Source organism: Pelodiscus sinensis, chromosome Z (genome assembly GCF_052426305.1).
Source record: "Pelodiscus sinensis isolate ZL-2025 chromosome Z, ASM5242630v1, whole genome shotgun sequence".
Lineage (NCBI taxonomy): Eukaryota > Metazoa > Chordata > Testudines > Trionychidae > Pelodiscus > Pelodiscus sinensis.
This window is the reverse complement of record NC_143085.1, coordinates 4,569,214-4,589,739: the sequence shown is the minus strand read 5'-3', so window position 1 is coordinate 4,589,739 and position 20,526 is coordinate 4,569,214. Positions and strand designations below refer to the sequence as shown.

At 46.1% G+C, this 20,526-nt stretch overlaps 1 protein-coding gene and 1 long non-coding RNA gene across 2 annotated transcripts in view; one reads left to right on the top strand and one right to left on the bottom strand.

The window, feature by feature from the left end:
• The window catches only part of ADORA2A (adenosine A2a receptor), a 39,498-nt gene that overhangs the window by 7,400 nt on the left and 11,572 nt on the right, over positions 1-20,526 (top strand). The window contains exons 2-3 of the mRNA XM_075897991.2: positions 21-100; positions 14,833-15,714. Coding sequence (XP_075754106.1) covers positions 15,365-15,714 — 350 coding nt within the window. The 5' untranslated portion in view covers positions 21-100; positions 14,833-15,364. The remainder of the gene's footprint in view (positions 1-20; positions 101-14,832; positions 15,715-20,526) is intronic.
• Positions 4,856-20,526, bottom strand: part of LOC142818458 (uncharacterized) — a 55,181-nt gene continuing 39,510 nt past the window's right edge. Inside the window, exon 3 of the long non-coding RNA XR_012895933.2 lies at positions 4,856-5,063. This is a non-coding gene — a long non-coding RNA (uncharacterized LOC142818458). The remainder of the gene's footprint in view (positions 5,064-20,526) is intronic.

Here is a 20,526-nt window from a genome sequence, read left to right as displayed (position 1 = left end):
AACTTGATTTTCACTTTGAGATGAGTGCACTCAGGCATCTTGGGAGGAATTCTGAAACTTGCAGCAGGAAACGCTCACATGAATAAAAGGTCTCCATGAGGTGAGTGATTCTTTTTTTCAATGCAACCTTCTATGAGTTGTAATGTTCTTATGTAGTTAGTCGATAGAGCAATCTCCATCCTCTACAGTGCTCTAGAAAATAATCTTGCCAGGCAGCGTCTAGAGCAGGGCTACTCAACTTTGGAAGCCTCGGGGGCTACGATGATACAGCACGTGCCAAGAGCTTCAACATAAGTGCGCAAAAGCGACGAGGAGTCCTGTGGCACCTTACAGACTAACAGATGTATTGGAGCATAAACTTTCGTGGGCAAAGACCCATCTAATCTGACATGCATCTGACGAAGTGGGTCTTTGCCCACGAAAGCTCATGCTCCAATACATTTGTTAGTTTATAAGGTGCCACAGGACTCCTTGTTGCTTTTGCAGTTCCAGACTAACACGGCGACCCCTCTGATACATAACGTAAGTGTGGTTGCATATACATGCAAATATATATGCAAATTTATGCAAATAGTTTTTTTCACACTGACAGGCAAGAATGCAAAGATTAAGGCAAAACTACACAACACACAGGCCCCATTTACGTCAATTCTGCTGATATTAATAACATGCACTATTTACCCTGTTTCTACCCATGTGGCAGCACTTTTAATGAGCAATGACAGTCCAGGAATTTAACTACTATCACACATATCAACAGAACACCGTTACATTGACTGCCTTTTTTGTGGCTCCCACCCGTGAACCAGGTTTTGAGACCCACATAAATCCAAACCACGCTGTGGGCTGTAAACAAACAGGCCATGGGCTGCATGCTGCCTATGGGCCATGTGTTGAGTAGCCCTGGTCTAAAGAGCATTTGGCCAGTTTGGCTTTGGGAAAGGCCAGGATGGCTCTAGTATTGCACAGTGTAGGGGGCTTTGGAAAGTTCACCCATCCAATCCTCATGTAAAGTCCCATGGCTCAAGTTGTTAAAAATGATTTCTTGCTTGAGACACTTAAAGGGACCTGATTTGCCAAAGATTTGTCCCCTTCCTGAAAATCAGGACACTTTCAGCTGTTAGGCTGGCATCCAAATACAAAGGTGCCCCAAATCACTGTCCCTTAAAAGCGTAGATGAGTCCTAGAGCATGGCTGGGCAGTAGGGTGTCAGTGGCTGATGGAATAAGCTGAGGTGGTATTAACAGAATTGCCCCTTTGCTACTGTTCATTTTGCTGTTTGTTTCTCCCTACCTACCCTGAGAAGGGGAAGAGTCCCAGTTCTCCTCAGGGGACCAGTGACTTCTCCTATGCACTCATATTACAGCCTAACTGCATAGCTTGTTTAAAAGTCTCAGAGGGGATAGCCGCATTAGTCTGCAACTTAAAAATCTTAAAAAAAGAGAGTGGTCCTGTAGCACCTTAGAGACTAACAAAACATAGTCTCCAATGTACTGCAAGACTATTCATAATTTTTTTTAGCGTTGTTTTTTTTTCCCGATTACAGACTAACGTGGCTACTCCTCTGAAAACATATATAGATGGTTTCATGAGCTTTTGTGGGCACCACCCACTTCTTCAGATGACCAGAGCAAGAGGCACAGACAGGCAGCCCCAAACCCCCAAAACATAAAGCAGAAAAAGAGAGGTGAGGGGAGAAAGAGCCCCCCCCCCCAACAGTCAATTATATTGGATTGAACAAAGACGTTTGGATGGACAGTTATATGAAACATCCAAATGACATCAAAAGCTAAATATCGAACAATTACAGCCTATTCTATAAGCCTCGTTTAGCACGGTCACTGTTTGACAGGTTCCCTCCTCCCCTCTTTTTCTGCTTTATATTTTGTGGTTCTCATCTGCTGCTTCTCTGTGCCTCTTGCTCCGCTCATGTGAGGAAGTGGGTTGTGCTCCTGAAAGCTCATGACACTATATTTATATATTCTTGTTAGTCTCTAAGGTAGCACAGGACCACTCATGGGTTTCTTCCATTTTTTTTATATAGGTTGCGTTTTTGGCTTCCCCTTCTCTTTACAAGAGTTGGTACAACCAAGGGGTCTCAGCATTCCTGAATTCAATCCTGTCTGGAGCTTGAGGGTGTCTGGTCTGGGGGAGGGGGTTGGTTTGGACCCATATCAATTACAGTGTACGTGGGAGCACATCTCACTGCCTGATTGGGCTGGGGGCAGGGGAAGCACACAAAGTCTCCTCCCACCCTGCCAGGACCACGGGGCACTTTTAAGCGCTGCGCACTCCTTGCAGGGCAGGCGTAGGACAAGAAGATACACTGTGTGCTGCCCCCCGGTCCTGATTGGCCTGGGTGTGGGGGAAGCAGCAGGACCTCCACGGCTGGATAAACTTGTTTGGCGGGCTGGATCTGGCCCGTGAAGACCCTATTGGCCGTCCCAGCCTACACCAAACAGAGCCTCATGGAACACACCGAGAAGGCAGATACGGGATGTTCCTCCACTTGAAAGAAAACCGGATGGACACTGTTGAGAGGGGCCAAGCTCCATGCACTCAGTCTAGCCTGAAGGGGGCCAGTCCCTGTTTCCCAAATTGAAGGAAGAGCAGGACAAGTTAAGGCAAATGCTGAATGTTCCTGACCCAGCAGATTTCTGTGCCCTGATGGTGCCCATCATGGCTGGGAGGGGCCAAAGCCAGGGGGCCCAGGGCTATTAGATTTTGTGTGGCCCCGTATAGATGGGAGGCTGGAAGGTGGTTGCGGGAGGGGGCGTGGGCTCTGGGTTGGGGCTAAGGCCTTGAGGGTTCAGGTTGGGGGTCCAGGCGGGGGCCATGGTGTTTGGAGTGCAGGAGGGGACTTGGGACAGCAGGGTGGGGTTAGCAGTGCAGCATCTGGGTGGGAGTTGGGGTGAAGCAGGCTCCGGGATGGGGTGTGGGGTCTAGGTCAGACTTCACCGCCCAACTGTGAGCCCCATCCTTGAGCCCTCTCCAGCACCCTATGCTTCTAACTCCCTCCCAGTGCTCTGGGCCAGATAACATGCAGGGGCTTTAGGGGCAGCAGCCTGCAGCCCCAGGCTAAGGCGCTTTGCAGATTTGCCTTTTTAGCAGCCTGGAAAACTTTCTGCAGCCCCCTTAGCCTGGGACCATGTGCTGCAGCCCCTAAAGTCCCTTTCTTAATCCTGCCCAGGGAGGATCACACCTACTGTGCATGGACCTAAAAAGGCTCAGTGAAATAAAGGGGGTTTGGTGTATTCTCCCCACAATGGAGGAAACAATCGCAGGTTTAGCTGGTGCGACACTAGATGCTGACGTGTCCCTTTCCACCCTGACTGTGCCCAGCAGAAAACTTTCATAGTCATCTGAAGGCTTTTGCTCTGTTGGCATCCCAGATGCGTTCTGGAAGAAAACAAGTGAGAGTCGGGCCGGTGGGAGGGCATTCTTTATGGGTGACACTTCAGGGACAAAAGGACCTAAGAGCAAAATGAGTTCGGGGAGCAACTCGACAAAAAATAAATCGGGAAAGAAAAATGTGGGTGGGCAGAGGAATGGCCTGGCAGAGCCTGCTCTGAATGCGAGAGATCCTGAGCAGCCTAACGAGGTGAAGGGACATCCACAGAGAGGTCAGTTCTGTCCCCAAAAGGTACACTGACAAACAGATGCCTTTCATCAATCTGGCAATTTTTTAGAGAAAATTTCTAATAGGGATGCAAAGGATTAACCGGCTGGAGCAGCCCCGCCCACAGAGGGCCCGACATGACAGGAGCAGCCCCCAGCCATGGCGGGTCCCAGTGTGGTCAGAGGAGCCATGCTGTTGGGGCCCAGCCGGCCCCCGCCTGCCTTGGTGTCAGTGGTAAACCGGTTAATCATAACGTTTAACCGATTAACTGATTAAACGGGAGTTTACTTCCCTCGTTCCTAAACACGCCTCGTTCTTCATGAATTACTTGAAACCCTGTTTTTGACTTTGCTCTTCAAGCGCTCTGCAGTGGAGCCGTCCATAACTGTCTAGCTGGATGCAGCAAGAAAAGGGAAGATTGACCAATAGAACTAGCACTCAGACCTTTTTCCTCATATGAAGGAAAAAAATAAATCAAAAGCCCTGCTCTTCCCGCTAGAGACCACATGTTTCTCTGTCTCAGACTGGAGATGTTACTACAGGCAGTCCCTGGGTTACATGGATCCAACTTACATCGGATCCCTACTTACAAACAGGGTGAGGTAACCCTGCACTAGCTGCCCCCCCCAGCAGACTAGGGAGACGCGAAGCTAGCGCCCCCCCCAGCAGACCAGGGAGACGCGAAGCTAGCGCCCCTCCCCAGCAGACCAGGGAGACGCGGAGCGGCTTTTCTCAGCAGACACCTCAGCTTGAGAATAAAGGACTGAGGGAAGTGAGGTGTGGGAGAATAAAACTGAGCTCTGGAGAAATGTTTGGCTAGAGTTTCCCCTACAATATGTACCAGTTCCGACTTACATACAAATTCAACTTAAGAACAAACCTACAGTCCCTATCTTGTATGTAACCCGGGGACTGCCTGTAGTGAGAAGGGCAGTGTCTTTGAACCAGGGCTCTCTTTTCCCATATTCATTAGGATTCTCTTCAACATTTTTCTTACTCTTGGGTGAAGCTGTCTAGCCATTCACTTTTTAAAATTGACCTTGGAGGGGTATTCAATATTTTGTCTACTCTTGATCTGAGGGCTCTGTTCAGGATCCTCCTCCTGTTACTAAACCGGACAGTGCAGAGTTCTTGCTGCCTACTGCAGTTACGGAGCCTCAGCTAACGTAGACCCCAAGGAGCCTGGATTTTGTGCTTTGTTTTTTAAATCTAACTCGTGTGCTCTTAGTTGCCTCCTGTGTCCCTCCTGTACCTTTACTGGCACCAATCGGTTCCGTGCACGTTGAAGTTGGAGGAGTTGTCGTGGGGAAGTTTGGTTTTGTTTATTTTGTTCCACATTTACAGGATCTACTTAGAAAACCAGGCTCAGCTGTTCTCTGTTCCAACCCCTCTTCCAGTGAAGTGGTAAAGATGAATCCACTTCTAGCTCTTGTCAGATGCAGCCCTAAGCCCAAAACAAAAGTTCAGATTAATCATTCCTGTGGGCTGGTCCATCCAAAGCTGGTGGTAGGCATACAGAGACTAAGCAATTGCTTAGGGCCATGAGCAGCTCAAGGGGGCCCCTTATTAATTATTAGTGTGTGTGTGTGTGGGGGGGGGGAATATTCCTCCTGAGAGCCCACAATGGGCTAGCACCGGCTCTGGGTTGATCTGCATTGAGGGCATTGCTCTCAGGCTGGCACCTATAGAATCATAGAATCATAGAATAATAGGACTGGAAGGGACCTCGAGAGGTCATCGAGTCCAGCCCCCCGCCCTCAAGGCAGGATCAAGCTCCGTCTACACCATCCCTGACAGATGTCTATCCAACCTGTTCTTAAATATCTCCAGACAGGGAAATTCCACCACCTCCCTTGGCAATTTATTCCAATATTTGACCACCCTGACAGTTAGGAATTTTTTCCTAATGTCCAATCTAAACTTCCCCTGCTGCACTTTAAGCCCATTCCTCCTTGTCCTGTCCTCAGAAACCAAGAGGAACAAATTTTCGCCTTCCTCCTTGTGACACCCTTTTAGATATTTGAAAACCGCTATCATGTCCCCCCTTAATCTTCTTTTTTCCAAACTAAACAAGCCCAGTTCATGAAGCCTGGCTTCATAGGTCATGTTCTCTAAACCTTTAATCATTCTTGTCGCTCTTCTCTGTACCCTTTCCAATTTCTCCACATCTTTCTTGAAATGTGGCGCCCAGAACTGGACACAGTACTCCAGCTGAGGCCTAACTAGTGCAGAGTAGAGCGGCAGAATGACTTCACGAGTTTTGCTTACAACACACCTGTTGATACAACCTAGAATCATATTTGCTTTTTTTGCAACAGCATCACACTGTTGACTCATATTCAACTTGTGGTCCACTATGACCCCTAGATCCCTTTCCGCCATGCTCCTTCCTAGACAGTCGCTTCCCATCTTGTATGTATGGAACTGATTGTTCCTTCCTAAGTGGAGCACTTTGCATTTCTCTTTATTAAACCTCATCCTGTTTACCTCTGACCATTTCTCTAACTTGCTAAGGTCATTTTGAATTATGTCCCTATCCTCCAAAGAAGTCGCAACCCCACCCAGTTTGGTATCATCTGCAAACTTAATAAGAGTACTCTCTATCCCAATATCTACATCATTGATGAAGATATTGAATAGTACGGGTCCCAAAACAGACCCTTGAGGAACTCCACTTGTTATCCCTTTCCAGCAGGATTTAGAACCGTTAACAACAACTCTCTGACTACGGTTATCCAGCCAATTATGCACCCACCTTATCGTGGCCCTATCTAAGTTATATTTGCCTAGTTTATCAATAAGAATATCATGCGAGACCGTATCAAATGCCTTACTAAAGTCTAGGTATATGACATCCACCGCTTCTCCCTTATCCACAAGGCTCGTTATCTTTTCAAAGAAAGCTATCAGATTAGTTTGGCATGACTTGTTCTTCACAAACCCATGCTGGCTATTCCCTATCACTTTATTACTTTCCAAGTGTTTGCATACTATTTCCTTAATTACCTGCTCCATTATCTTCCCTGGGACAGACGTTAAACTGACCGGTCTATAATTTCCTGGCATGGTGTATCCCTCCTGCCTTTCTTAAATGATGATTTTTACTTTAGAGGAAAGTAGAGCAGATACCCTGGGATAGGGGAGGGATGATCCCACCCTCCACAGGATGAGGCTCAGGCTGCTAGCAGGTTTAAACTAGTGTATGTGGTGGATTCTCTGGAACTTGAAGTCTGTAAGTTCAGGTGGCTTCAGAACTTCAGCAGCTCAGCCAGAGGTTCTGGGTCTGCTACACGAATGGGTGCGGGAGGTTCTGTGGCCTGCTGTGGGCAGGAGTTGGGGTGAGATAACTACTCCCCAGTGCTTCCTGGCGCTCTTTTGAGGTATAGCACATCCACATTAAGGGAGCCTGCTCCGGACTCATTTTGAAGCTTTCCTATAGTGTGGACACGCTATTTCGAAATAGTTGTTTCAAGAGCTGCTATTTCGAAATAACCTAGTAGTGTAGACATAGCCTAAGTGCCCCAGGGAGGGGCTTCAAGTGCTGCCCCCCACCCAGTACAATCTCACACTCCCACTGGCCAGAAACCGGCCAATGGGAGCTGCCTGGGCCATGGAGGCCTCCCCTAGTGCATGGCACATAGACCAGATGGCTCCTGCAGCCAGCTGCTTTGAGTGGCTTGGAGAGGGGGGGCCATAGCAGGCAAGGAGCCTGTTTGAGGGTCCTGCTGGGCTCCTGGCTGGGAACCCTCTAAGGTTAGCACCTCCCAGTCAGAGCCTGCACTTGACACCCCACCCCTTGGTCACACCTCCCCTCCTCCCCTTACTCCTCTGCCCTGATCACAACCCAAACCCTCTGCACCCCTGCTCCTGCATCCATGCCCCTCCCAGGCCCTGCACCCCAACATGACAACCATCTCCTGTCCTAGGTCACAACCCACACCCTTGCACCTCTGCAGCTGGTCACAGCCCCCTCCCAGACCTTGCATCCTTCCTCTATCCCTCCTCTGCACCTGTTCCTGCTGCCACATCCCCATCCTGCACCCCAGTCTCTACCCCGAGCTCTCTTCTGCCCCCAGTCTCCATCCCTGACCTCTTTCAGTAATACCTCAACCACTTACTAAATTCTTGCAGTGATCCGCCCGCGCCTGCCTTAAAGGAACTTGGTTGCCCAGATGGGAGTTTCTGCATTGCTTCACCGAAGAAGGACTTCATGCATAGATGAAATGGTAGCCTGGGCATGTGTGCTGCTAAGCCTCAGGAAACCCAGGCGGGAGTCTAAATCCCAGGCTCCTATTCCCCAGGATTGGAAGAGGTTAGGAATGCTGCGGAGGGCAAGATGCTCAGACCTAGTCAGTGGGAGATGAACACTCCTCTTCTGGCTGACCAAGGGACAGCAGGATGGGCTGGCAAGGGTTCTTATTTATGTTCTTTTTAGCCAGAAGAGGAGGATGCCGAAGATCTTTGAGATAAAAAGAAGGAAGAAAAGTTCTCTCCAGGTCTCCGGTGGGTGTTGACTAACCCCTCCAGGGTCAGAGTTTATCTAGGTGCACATACTGGGTGCAGAGACACTTCAGAGGGATGGCCAAGTTAGTCTGTAACAGGAAACACTTGAACAACTAATAGCCTAGCAGCACTTTAAAAACTAATGCAAAATATAGATGGTGTCATAAGATTTTGTTGGTGCAGTCATCTGAGGAAGTGGGTTTTTCCCATGAAAGCTCATGAACCATCTGCATGTTTTGTTAGTCTTTAAGGTGCTGCTAGCCTATTGGTTGTTTAAGTCTTTTTGTGTGCAGAGAGACAGAAAAGTAGATAGAAAAGTAGCACCGCATTTTCAAGCAGGCCAAGTTGAAAGTGCTGGGAGCTGCAGGTGTTCACTGCACCTTAAATTTAGGCTAATAATGGGCTGTTGTATTCTTGCCTGATTTGTTTTATTTTCATCCTCCGTTAATGACGAATGGTCACAAGGGAAATAGTCTATTATTAATATTTAATTTCCTCTGGTTACTGGAAGCAGATGACTAGAAGATCAATTAAAATTTAACCAATAAAAAGCCAATAAGGAAACCAGAAGAGCCACATCCTGCTGAGAGAGTGTAACTCTTCCGCCTGCCTGCTCACCCCGTCACCTCTGTGCTAGCTTGGGTAGACAGAAGCTGCTTTCCAACCACTCTCTGGCCAGTGCTGTGTGGCATGATGTAGATGGGGAACTTGGGACACAACTGTAAATAAGGCATCTCAAGCTTTGGTGTACAAATGCAGGAAACGAATCAGCGAGCAGCATGTAGAAGCCAATTCACAAGGAACAAAATGCAGATTTTTCAATAGGTTCATTGCCTAAAATGTTTCTTGCTAGAGCTGAAGTTTGCGTGATAGATGCTGCTCTAAATAGACAGCGTAAGGCAATAGAGCCTGTGACGTTTCAGTCAGTTTAAAGGATATGGAATCTTCCCCGACATTAAAATATCTTCAAAGGGGGGCGAATGTTGCCAAGTGGCCGACAGTTTCCTTTCGGAGTTCTGAAAGCAGGAAACATAGGGGCTTGCTCACAGCACCAACCCGTTGGCTAAATTTCAGAAGTAGGGTGGAAATAAGGGTTTTGCCCTTAGGAAACTAGATAATCCGTAGGTGGGTAGCCCCAGGGACTGTCATTTTCAAAGGATGCACTAGGAGGCATTGTGCTGGTAAGGAGGGACTTTGGGGCCAGCTCCAGACTTGTCTGGGGAGTGAGTCCCAGTGATGGTGGTGTCTCTTGGCAGGGACACACCTTCTTCCTTCCCTGTGTTATCTGCTCCCCTCTCCCTAGGGCTGGTTTTCCCTGGTCTGGAACTAGCAGGGAGAACCCAGTGCAGTCCAGAGAGCAGGATGGAGTGGGGAAGACCAGTCAGGGTATGTCTACACTACCCTCCTAATTCGAACTAGGAGGGTAATGTAGGCATACCGCACTTGCAAATGAAGCCCGGGATTTGAATTTCCCTGGCTTCATTTGCATGAAGCCGGCCGGCGCCATTTTTAAATGCCGGCAGTTCGAACCCCGTGCTGCGCGGCTACACGCGGCACATAGTAGCTAGTTTGGATTAGGCTTCCTAATCCGAACTAGCTGTACTCCTTGTGGAATGAGGAGTACAGCTAGTTCGGATTAGGAAGCCTAATCCGAACTAGCTACTATGTGCTGCGTGTAGCCGCGTGGCACGGGGTTCAAACTGCCGGCATTTAAAAATGGCGCCGGCCGGCTTCATGCAAATGAAGCCCGGGAAATTCAAATCCCGGGCTTCATTTGCAAGTGCGGTATGCCTACATTACCCTCCTAGTTCAAATTAGGAGGGTAGTGTAGACATACCCTCAGAGTCCAGAGAGGCTCCAGGCGAGGAGGTAGGATCGGTAGTGATGCACTCAGCCTATAAGAGCATGCTGGGGGTTTAACGGAACAATATGGTGGTGAAAGGTTTGTGGCTTTGGTTTTAATTCCACCTCAGTCTACACAGTGCTTGGTCACAGTCGCTCCAGTGTCTTAGAAATTCACGTGTTTTCCTGCTGTGTCGCACTGCTAAGAAGGTTCCCTTGTGCTGAGATTCATTGCAGCATGTACCTTGGCCTGGCCATTTCATACGCTGCCTCTGGTTGCTTGGTCCTGCACTCTGGCTACAAAGGCAATGGATTGAGAGATTTTGGGCCCCCGGAAAGAGTGTGTGTGTGTGTGTGGGGGGGGGGGTGGCAGCGTGTTGTGTTCTGATAGCTGGAGGATCAGAAACTGATAAACCCTGGCCCTTGTTGTGGGGCATGGCCAATGCCCCTAAGATTGGTTCTCAAATTGAAGAGTTGTGGGTATTGTCAGACTGGTCCCTCCACAGCTGGAAATAAAATCTTCATGAATGAGGAGGGCTGAGCCGTGAGAAGAACATGTCCATTCATCGCCAGCATGATGATGCATTCTGTAGGCATGTGTGTCCAACATCAAGAGGTCTAAATGAAGCCTCAAGGGGACAGTGGCTGGAAAGGAATTTCTTTGAGGAATGCTTGAATCAACACTCTCTGAGGATTCAGATAAGATAAAAAACCCCAAACTGCTCAGGAGACTGCCATGGCAGCACCTCAGTCCACAGTCAATTGGGAGAGCTCAAAACAAAAGCTTGTTCTGCCTCCAGATGTGAAGGGCTTCATTGGAACATGCTGTTCAGGGACTTTATTCAATTTTCAGGAGACAACTTTTCACTGGGGCTGAAAATCTGAGCTAGAACAGAGTGTTCCAAGTCATGAGAAATGAACAGGGGAACAGCTTAGGGGGCTTGTGAGTGGCAAAGAAGGTTTATTTAATAATGGGAGAATGGCAGGAACACCGCCTAGGGTAACAAGAAGGGATTGATCCAATTAAAAGAACAAGACATGAGTTGGAGAAACAATATTAATTGTAGCTCTCCAGCAGGCTGCATGGAACAGGTTATTTTTTTCCCAATTCACAAGAAGTTCACAATATTGATCCCTTGAGGATGTAAATGAAACGTTAAATATACCGCACCCAATACCTTTGTAAGTAAAGCAGGTTTGTGATTAGATTAAACTCAACAGTGTAGGCTGCTGGACTGTTGTCATACAGGGAAATAGGGACTGCTTAGAGAAATCAGTGGACCCACAAAACACACATCTTCCCCTTTACGTCCTCTTTATATGGTTTTCATTCTGGCTCAGTAAGTTCTAGCAGTATGAACTAAACAAACTGGGGCCTGGTTTGCCAGATAATTTTGGAATGAAATCAAGCTTCAAATTCCCCTGCAGTGAAAGGGTCAGACTGCAAGTGGGATGAAGGTAAATCCTTCCCCACAACCTAACCCTCATCCCCAGCATGATGAAATGAAGGAGACAGGAGAATGAATGTGTGTATGGCACATAACACCTTAGAGACCATTGCAACCAGTGTGCGGAAGTTGTATGTTGTAAATTCAAACACTGTATGAATGCCAGTTCTACTATGGAAATACTGGTGCTGTGAAGAGGAGGCAGTGCTGGCATGTAGTGGCCGGACAGTTTGCTCAACTCTCGTTATTTGTCTTCTGAGATTGTCAGCTGTGCCCAGTTCTTACATTTTCTGTCCCAGGAAAAAGCAGAGTGTAGCAGAGCATAAGAACCGGTTGTTCTCTTTCTGGACACAACACTGAAGTGAACAGCAAAGCGTGTGATGGAAAAATAAGACCACAATGTGCAAATGGAACCAGAGAACGAAGCATGAGCCAAATTCAGTGCCTCCAGAGACTAAATTATAAGAAGGAAATCAGTCAGTGATGCAACTGGGTGAAGTAGAATGTACAAGAGCTCTCCTAACATAAGACAATTAAAGACAGTCATTAAATTTTAAATTACAGCATCTTTTCCTAGGAGGATGTGCTCAACTGCAGAAAAGTCCATCTCCACGGCATTCATTTGAACTAGGTGGGCCTTAATTGGAATGATGAAATCCAATAAAACCTTTGTAACTCGTTCCTCATCTGGTTAAAAATAGCCATGTTGGACACAGATGAGCTGCTGAAGGAGTCAAATTAAATAAGACACAGTTAGTATTCAGATGGGTTCGTCGTCCAACACAAGGAAGTGCTGATTTGGGAAAAGATATCCTATTATTCCTGTTTCCCCTTCTGTAAAATGGGACTAATGACTGACATCCTTTGAGAAGTGCTTTAAGTGGTAGCTGGCACTTTTATTGTTATCCTCATCCTGTTTAACTTGATTACTTCAATGGCTAGTGCTTTTTGAGGTTGCCTGTTTTTATAGCTGTGATAGCTTCATGCCGAAGATCTGTTCTTTTTAAAGTTGGCTTTTTTATGGGTCAGAGATTTTGTCTGAGCTTCTCCAGATCCAGCTGTTAGATTTCACAAAAATCTTTATTTGACAGGGAGCTGGTACTTAAGCTTGAGTTTCATCAAATGCATGTGTTGTGCAGATACCAATGTGAGTTAGGAATTGTTTTCCTCTCCTCTTCCTCACTTCAGGAGCCTCGTTTGTGGGTTCTAACTGGGGACATTTAATTCAAATGGCTAATCTTTTCACAGAACTCCAATACATGTCATAGCTCCTTGAGCCTTTTTTTCTCTGTCCATAAAAGCTGTCATTTGTTTCCCCTGTTTTTCTTCTTTTCTTTTTCACTCTGCCATCTCTGCTGCTTTTCCTTTGCCTCTTTCTGTCATCTCACTTTTCTGCTCTCTTTCCTGCCTTTCTGTCTTACTGTAAATATGAGTTGGGGCTGGATTTTAGGCTGGAATGCATTTTGGCAGGGGTTGGTCCTCCAGTGTGTTTGAGGCACGATTTGAAATGGATAATGACATTTAGAAAGGTAAAATGGGGCTGTACTTTTAACTGTATTGATATACAGTTGATAGAAGAGCTTTTAGAGGGACTGAATAGAGAAAAATAGAAACTGCCTCTCAGATGACTGGTAAAATGGAAGATCTTTATCTGCCTCTTACTGGCTGCATTGCAGGATCATTTCCCCTACTGACTTCCCCTGCACAAACCCAAAATATACATATAAACCAAAAGGGATTTCAGGAGTTGATGGAAATGTACATTTTTAGCATTTCCAAACCAAAAAGTGCCATTCACTCCCCTTTCAAACACAGTACTAGAGTAAAGATTTAAGACAATGTAAGGCACAAGATTAGATTATCCCCTAGTTGAGATCAAATGCGAACCACAAGTTAATTGCATTATCACTATCTTGACTCCTGTATTTTGTTTTGAGAAATTCTGTGTTGGACTTCAGATCAGCTTGCCTTTTGTGGAGCTGTGAAAATCGGCTGGTGGTTGGGGTCATCTGTGGTTACAGCACTGAAACATTCAAGTGGGGAATCTTACCTACATTTTTGAAAGGGAACTCTACTGTGATACAGCTACTGACACCAAAGCCCCTCTCTTTCCCATTCCTACTTGTATTTGTCTGACATCTCTATACTCTTCTCTTAAACCAAATGCCAGCAATCTTTCATAGCAAATGAGATTTAAAACTCAGCACAGAGGAGCCAAAGCATAGTGTCCTGTAGTCACTTACCCAGTCAGTGATGGACTGCAAAGGACAGGAGACTTAAATTAAGCTCAGCAAGACTCATTCTTGATCCTGACAATTTGGTCAGAGTGTCTGGCTGGCTGCTGACGTGCATGTGTCTCTGCACCATGAAGGATCTGATTGGAGGAAGGGTAAGTACGTGTGTCCAGGAATACACCTTGATATGTTTGTATGTATGGCATTAAGAGCTTCTCCGTGCATGGAAATATGGATCTTTGGGGCCAAGCTTGCTGCTGTTTGCCAAGGTGGGTGGGTATGATATTGTGTCCGTGTCAGTGTGAGTTTGTATGTGTGCATGTATATATACCTTTCTGCAGGGGGAGTGTGTGTAAACCCACAACTGTGTAAATATGTGTGTATCACTGGTTGTAATGATACATTATGATACTGACTTGCTTTGTAAAGTGCTTGGAGATCTATGAATGAAGAGCAGTGTATCAGCACTAGGTATTATAGGTTTGCTTATAGTGTGAGGGATTGTGTTCCTCCGTGCGAGAGCATGGGAGTCTGCGCTGCATGTGGGACCTTGGAGCAGTGTATGTGTCTATTTCTTCTGGGTAGGAAAGTATTGAAAGGTGTTACAGCCTTTGGGGTTGTCAATGGTGCTTGGCATTTCCCTACACCCAGAGCTACAAACGGAGGAAGGAAATGTCAGAACAATCACATATGCAAACATCCTTATGTTGGACCATGTGGTTTGCTATGTGATCACATGGTGGCATTCCTGTGCAAATGCATGCAGCATTTTTGCGGTGCTGAAATACACTTGTGTGTTAGCGCAGGTAACAAGTCCTGGTTTTGTGATAGCATGGAGACAGGTGTATGTGTGTAAGTTCCCACCTTTCTCCAGTCCAGGCACAAAGCTGTCTAAGGCATAATTAGCTGGGGTGTCATGTTTCATGGCAGACTATTAAGCAGCTGCTGAATTGCTAGCTCAGTTGGTAGCCTCAGAGACAAAAACAACCTTTGTGTTTCGCATCATAACCATGCAGCTTTTTTGGGGGGGAAGGGAAGGAAATATAAGCTTTTTGCCTGTGATGTCCACATAGGCCTGACTTATTTCTCTCATGTTGATATGCCGCTTACCTGAGAGTTGGCTTGTCCCATCTCATCACTGGAGCTGATTACTTAGTATGGTTATTTCTGTATTTTTTTTTTTAAGGAAGCAAGTGAAGAAGTTGAACGTTTGCAGCAGCTGTCAGAAAGATTCCCTGAGTCCTAGAGCATTCAGCAAAAGGGGAAAAAAGGGAGCATGAGAGGATGTTCCTGGGAATTGTGATTGTCAACAGGAAATCCAAGAGCCTCACTACACATGACTATCCTGGGCAGCACACTTCAAGCACACGCAACATCTGCAGGGCTTTCTGAGTCGGAGTGGAAAGGGTTTGTTCACACAAGGCTTTTCCTGGGGCCGTATCTGTCAGAGCGTGGTGGACCACTGCCGTGTTTCTGCTTTATTCTGGACACGCTGGGAATCGGCAAGGTTATCCTGCCTGCTGGCCCCTCTCTATACTCTATCCTTCTGTGCCCACTGTAGTAGACTAACTCGGCCGAAAGGAGAAGGGGACAAGGTACGGCTCCGGCCAACAGCTGGCAGCCAAGTGCTCTCCAGACCCCAGGCAGATCTGGGGCACTGCAGATATGGACACTGAGCTTCTGTGGCACCTTCTTGCGTTGGCCTGGTCGACCTCACCATGCTAGTGAGTGGGAACGAAGACTTCCTTTTGAATGTAGTTTACATCATCCTGGAACTGGTCATTGCAGTACTGGCCATTCTGGGGAACACCCTGGTCTGCTGGGCAGTCTATCTCAACAGCAACCTGCAAAATGTCACCAACTTCTTTGTGGTGTCGCTGGCTGCGGCCGACATTGCGGTGGGCGTGCTGGCAATCCCCTTTGCCATCACCATCAGCACTGGCTTCTGTGCCTTCTTCTATGGCTGCCTCTTCATCGCCTGCTTCGTCCTGGTTCTGACCCAGAGTTCCATCTTCAGTCTCCTGGCTATTGCCATTGACAGAATCATTGCTATCAGGATACCTCTCAGGTAAGCCCAGAGCGGGCGGGAGCACAGGTGCAGTGGGCATTGCCAGGGTGCCCTAGGTGCTGTAATCCAGGAGGAAGAGAGAGAGCTGAAGGGAACAACTCCACTCTCACTGCAATCTGAAAATACTTCTTAGGCCTCCAAACTTGTCCCTGCCTGCTGGATTTCTTGGATGTTTGCACATCTATCGCTAGCTCCTCCTCATCTCTCATAAGTATATGCCCATGGGATTACCTGCACCCTGCCTAGGGGGCTAATGTTCTGCACTGAGATTCATAGCTTCATAAGCACGGCCGTACTGGATCAGACCAACGGTCCATCCGGCCCAGTGTCCTGTCTCCGACAGTGGCCAATACAGATGCCCCAGAGGGAGGGAACACAACAGGGAATCCTCACGAGATTCCTCCCCATTTCCAGACAAACAGAGGCTGGGGACACCATTCTTACCCATCCTGGCTAATAGACATTGATGGACCTAACCTCCAGGAATCTATCTAGCTCTTTTTTGAACCCTGCTAAGGTCCTGTCCTTCACCACATCCTCTGGCACGGAGTTCACTGTAAGGCTTTGCATTCTGCGTTGAAGCAGAAAGATCACTATAGGAAAGCAGGGCACAAAAGGGAGGTCCTTTGTATCGCCCCGTTGTGGACAGCAGGGGCTCTGTCTGGGAGGTGGAGATCCGCTATTACAATGGGATTTTCGAAGGAGAACTTGTGGACGGGAGTGGGAGGCATTCTCTGGGGGAGGAGGTGCTTTCACCCTGAGCATGCTTTTTGTTCACCGTGAGCCAGAGGCTCCAGAATAAATCAGATGCAGCATCGCCAACAGAGAAAGCTATTTGGCAAAGCTATTTGGCCGGGTCCCGTCCCAAGTCGATTGCACAAGTGGGCAAAGCTGCACACTGAGCCTTTGGGGAAAGAAAAGGACCTTCAGAAATAGCATTTGCAAACTGAAACAGAACGGCTGCTGCTCTGTGGACAAGCGACTGGATTCTTGTGGCCTAGGGAAATATTTTACCTTGTGTGTGGGAACTGCCGCTCTCTGATCATCGCAGCCCAACAGAGGCATGCTGCCAGGCTAGGGCTTGACTGTCACCTGGTGCAGCTCAAACATTGTGTGGTCATCAGGGTCTATTAAAAAGTGGGGAGCTATGTGCAGCAGTTAACTGACTATGCCTCTGAGTTATTTCTCAGTCATTTAAGACACAGAGGAAGCTTGTAAATGAACAACACCCTCCATTCTCCAGCAAGGGCAACCTGGACCGGCACAGACCTGGCTGTGACGCTGATACCTCTGATTTTCCTCTTCATTCCTATGTAGTATTCTCTCTTTCCCCCTTCTGTTGTTCCTCTGACCCCTGCACCCGCCACCAGCTCATTCTGATGCCCTCATTTTGAGAGACTGCCGCGTCTGCAGAGGAAAATTGTAAAGGCTTTTCAATTGCCACCTGGACACTCCTGTGGCAGTGACAGTAGCCTCGTCCAGCTCAGTGCATCAGGACTGCACTCTTGCCCTCTCTCCCCCTCCCCTGGCATGAAAGCATCCTGGTGGAATGACGAAGGAACCAGCTTGGCAGTGGGGAGAGATGGTGAGAACCCTGGGGGGAACCACGTTCAGTATTGCAGCTAATTGACTATTTGATGAATTGAAGCAATTTGCTGCCCGCTTGGTAATTCTTCGACTTATACCCCAAAGCAAATAACAAGATAAAGCCATTTCCAGGTATTATGCCTTTCTAGCAATAAGGAAACCCTCAAGGGCCAGTTGCTGGCTGCTTCCTGACGAGGTGCACAGTGGAGGGCCTACAGCAGGAGCAACTGATAGTTGATATCACTTTGATTGTTCTCGCCCAGTGTCCCTGCGAGTGTTTGCGAGACCAAAGGGAGCGTGGAGGAGACAGTTTCCCCAGCCTCTGCTACAGCACCAGCCAGCAGACCTAGCTAAACACACAGGAAGCTGTACTCTCTAAGGCTCTGTAGCACTTCTGGGAGATGATCGCTACGGCAATGGTGTTCTTCCATTGGTGTTGGTAATCACCTCTCCCTGAGAGGTGGTACCCAGGTCGACAGAAGAATTTTTCCATCCACCTAGCACAGTCTCCACTCCAAGTTGGATTGGCTTAACTCTGTCTCTCGGGGGTGTGGATTTTTGACACTACAGGAGCTACATAGCTGAGTCGATCTAACTTCATAGTGTAAACCCAGTCCAAAGGTGGGGACGGATAAGCCTGCTGTCTATTCTGGCTGCACAACTTAGCATCAGGGTTCTGATTTCTTAGAACAATCAGCCAAGTAGGCTGCAGAATGACTAATTTCATTTGAACTGCACTCTTTCAAGTGTTGTATTCCGGGGAAATGTCACAGAGAGAAACAAGCCTAAATTATTCTCATATCTATTATTAGTATATCAGATGATTTGAGCATATTTGCTGAGGAGCAGAAGGCTTAGAAGGATTAAATATTTATCAGGAAATGTTGATTTCACTGTCCACACAAACTATTGATCAAATATTTCTGTGTATAATAATCAGAAAAATGTTGCATGAGAACTTACTGAGTTTGATTTAAGGATATTTACTTGGTATATATTAACGTGGAATGTTGACAATTTGTGTTAATAGGTTACAAAGCTTTACATTTTAAAATCTCAAAGTCCGCTGTTATCTAATAATTTTTACCTGAGATACATGCTCATCATTTTCCACAACTGTGAAACTTTAAACCAATAAGAATTTTAAAATGCTTACAAATAAATATTGATATTTTCCATCAAAATATAATTCTGCTACCCCTATTTTTAATTAAAAAAATGTATAGTTTCATGTAGCTGGTGGAAGTAGCTAATTATCCTTATAGCCAAACGTAAAATTAGTGGAAAGTCTGAGACTCCTGGATGCTTTATGAAAATCACGAGAATGCAAAATACGTAGGACAATGTATAAGTAGGGATGACAGACAACAGCAGGCCAGGCCAAGCCACACGGTATTTATTGGTATCTCATTGCCCAAATCATGTTTGCACAAGACACAGAAGTGGTAAATATTCAACCTTGTATAAATGACTGATTTAAGGTTTATCACCTTGTGATCTATAAGGGCTAGAAATGGAAGGGACGTTTTATCACTCAAAAAAGAGATTCCTAAGGTTTAAAAAGGATGCTCAACTCTTGCTTCTGACACTCGTAAAAGCTCCTAAAAGTTAGGCCTTAACAATCACATCGTTATTAATAGGTTGCAAGAATTATATTTTTGTGTTTGTCTAATTTTTAAGCATTTTAAATTTTTTTGATTGATTTAAATTTTTATTATTGCAGGAAATTCAGGGAGTAAATAATTAAGGGCAAATACTGAGATTCAAATTGTTAAAGCTTTATCATTGTTAAAACACAAATTGTCAAGCCACACAAAATAATTATACGTAAATCAAACTCTGAATTCTCAAGCATGATATTTCTAATTTTGCCTGTTGGTTAAGGCCAGTGATTATAAATGGAAATATGTTTTCATTGGGGAGGTGTGTGAAATAAACATTTACCAACATTTATCAATGAAAATCAAATCCCGCTAAGCCTAATTTTTATGTCTGGGAAAGCTGTTTTTCTTTTCCTTTGAGGTCTTCACAGTGGGACTCATGGTGCTAAGGGAACCTGGCCTGTTACAGGAAGGATACTAAAATAATATCAGGCTTAAAGTTAAGTATGTGAGTAGTCCCTTAGGACTATCCACATGCTTAAAATGTATCATGTATGTAAACGTTTGTAGGACTGCAGCCATAAGGCTTACCATCTCTCAAATGTATCCGCACCCCCCTTGTTAGTGTGGTATGTAACAATTCCATGGTGATACGATAAATTTGGCTTTTGAAGGGTTTTGTGCACCAGAGTCACTTAGAGGCTTTTAAAACCACCACTTCTGAGTATCAGAGGGGTCGCCGTGTTCGTCTGAATCTGCATAAACAACGAGAAATCCTGTGGCACCTTATAGCCGAACAGATTTATTGGAGCATAAGCTTTCGTGGGCAAAGACCCACTTCGTCAGCTGCATGTCACCTCTGAGTGTGGATCATTTGAGGTGATTTGTATGGCTTAGCTGCAGCTTTGACACTTATGAGCACCCTGGTCATCCAGAACTCCTATGGATTAATAAAATCACCCTTAAAAAAATAGTCTTCTGTCCATTATCATTCTGAAGGCATTCTCTGTAATGGGAACTAATGCAGCGCTCTTCACTTGAAGGCTGGTCTATCCAGCCTTTTATATCACTACAGTAAAACTCCAATAGTCGGGCACTCCTGATAGTCTGGCATCAAAATGGCAAGAACCTAGTGAGTGGGCTTCGGCAAAAAATGAGTCACAAGGTAACAGCGGCAGCAGCTGAACTGAGCAAAAAGGGTAAAAAAGGCTTAAAAAAACAAAAACATTACAGTATACTGTATACAGTATGTACAATAAAAAGGGCAGGGAACACTTTATATACAGTATCTAATGTATACAGTATATATATAAAACCATCTTATAGTACCTCCTTATAGTCCGGCATATTTGATAATCCGGCACCACCTAGGTCCCATAGGTTCCAGATTATTGGAAGTCTACTGTATATCTTTTAGAAAATAGCTTTGAAAATTGAGGAAATTATGTTACAGCAGGCATAGTTTGTGCGCAGTTAGAGTGTGTAAGCTGTACCCTATTACATTTATTGAAATAAGATACATTAGTATCGGCATCTTTATACCAGTATAACTGGACCTACACAAGGAGGCTACTCTAGTTTAACCATTTTGATAATAAATCATACCCCAAAGCAACATCACTGA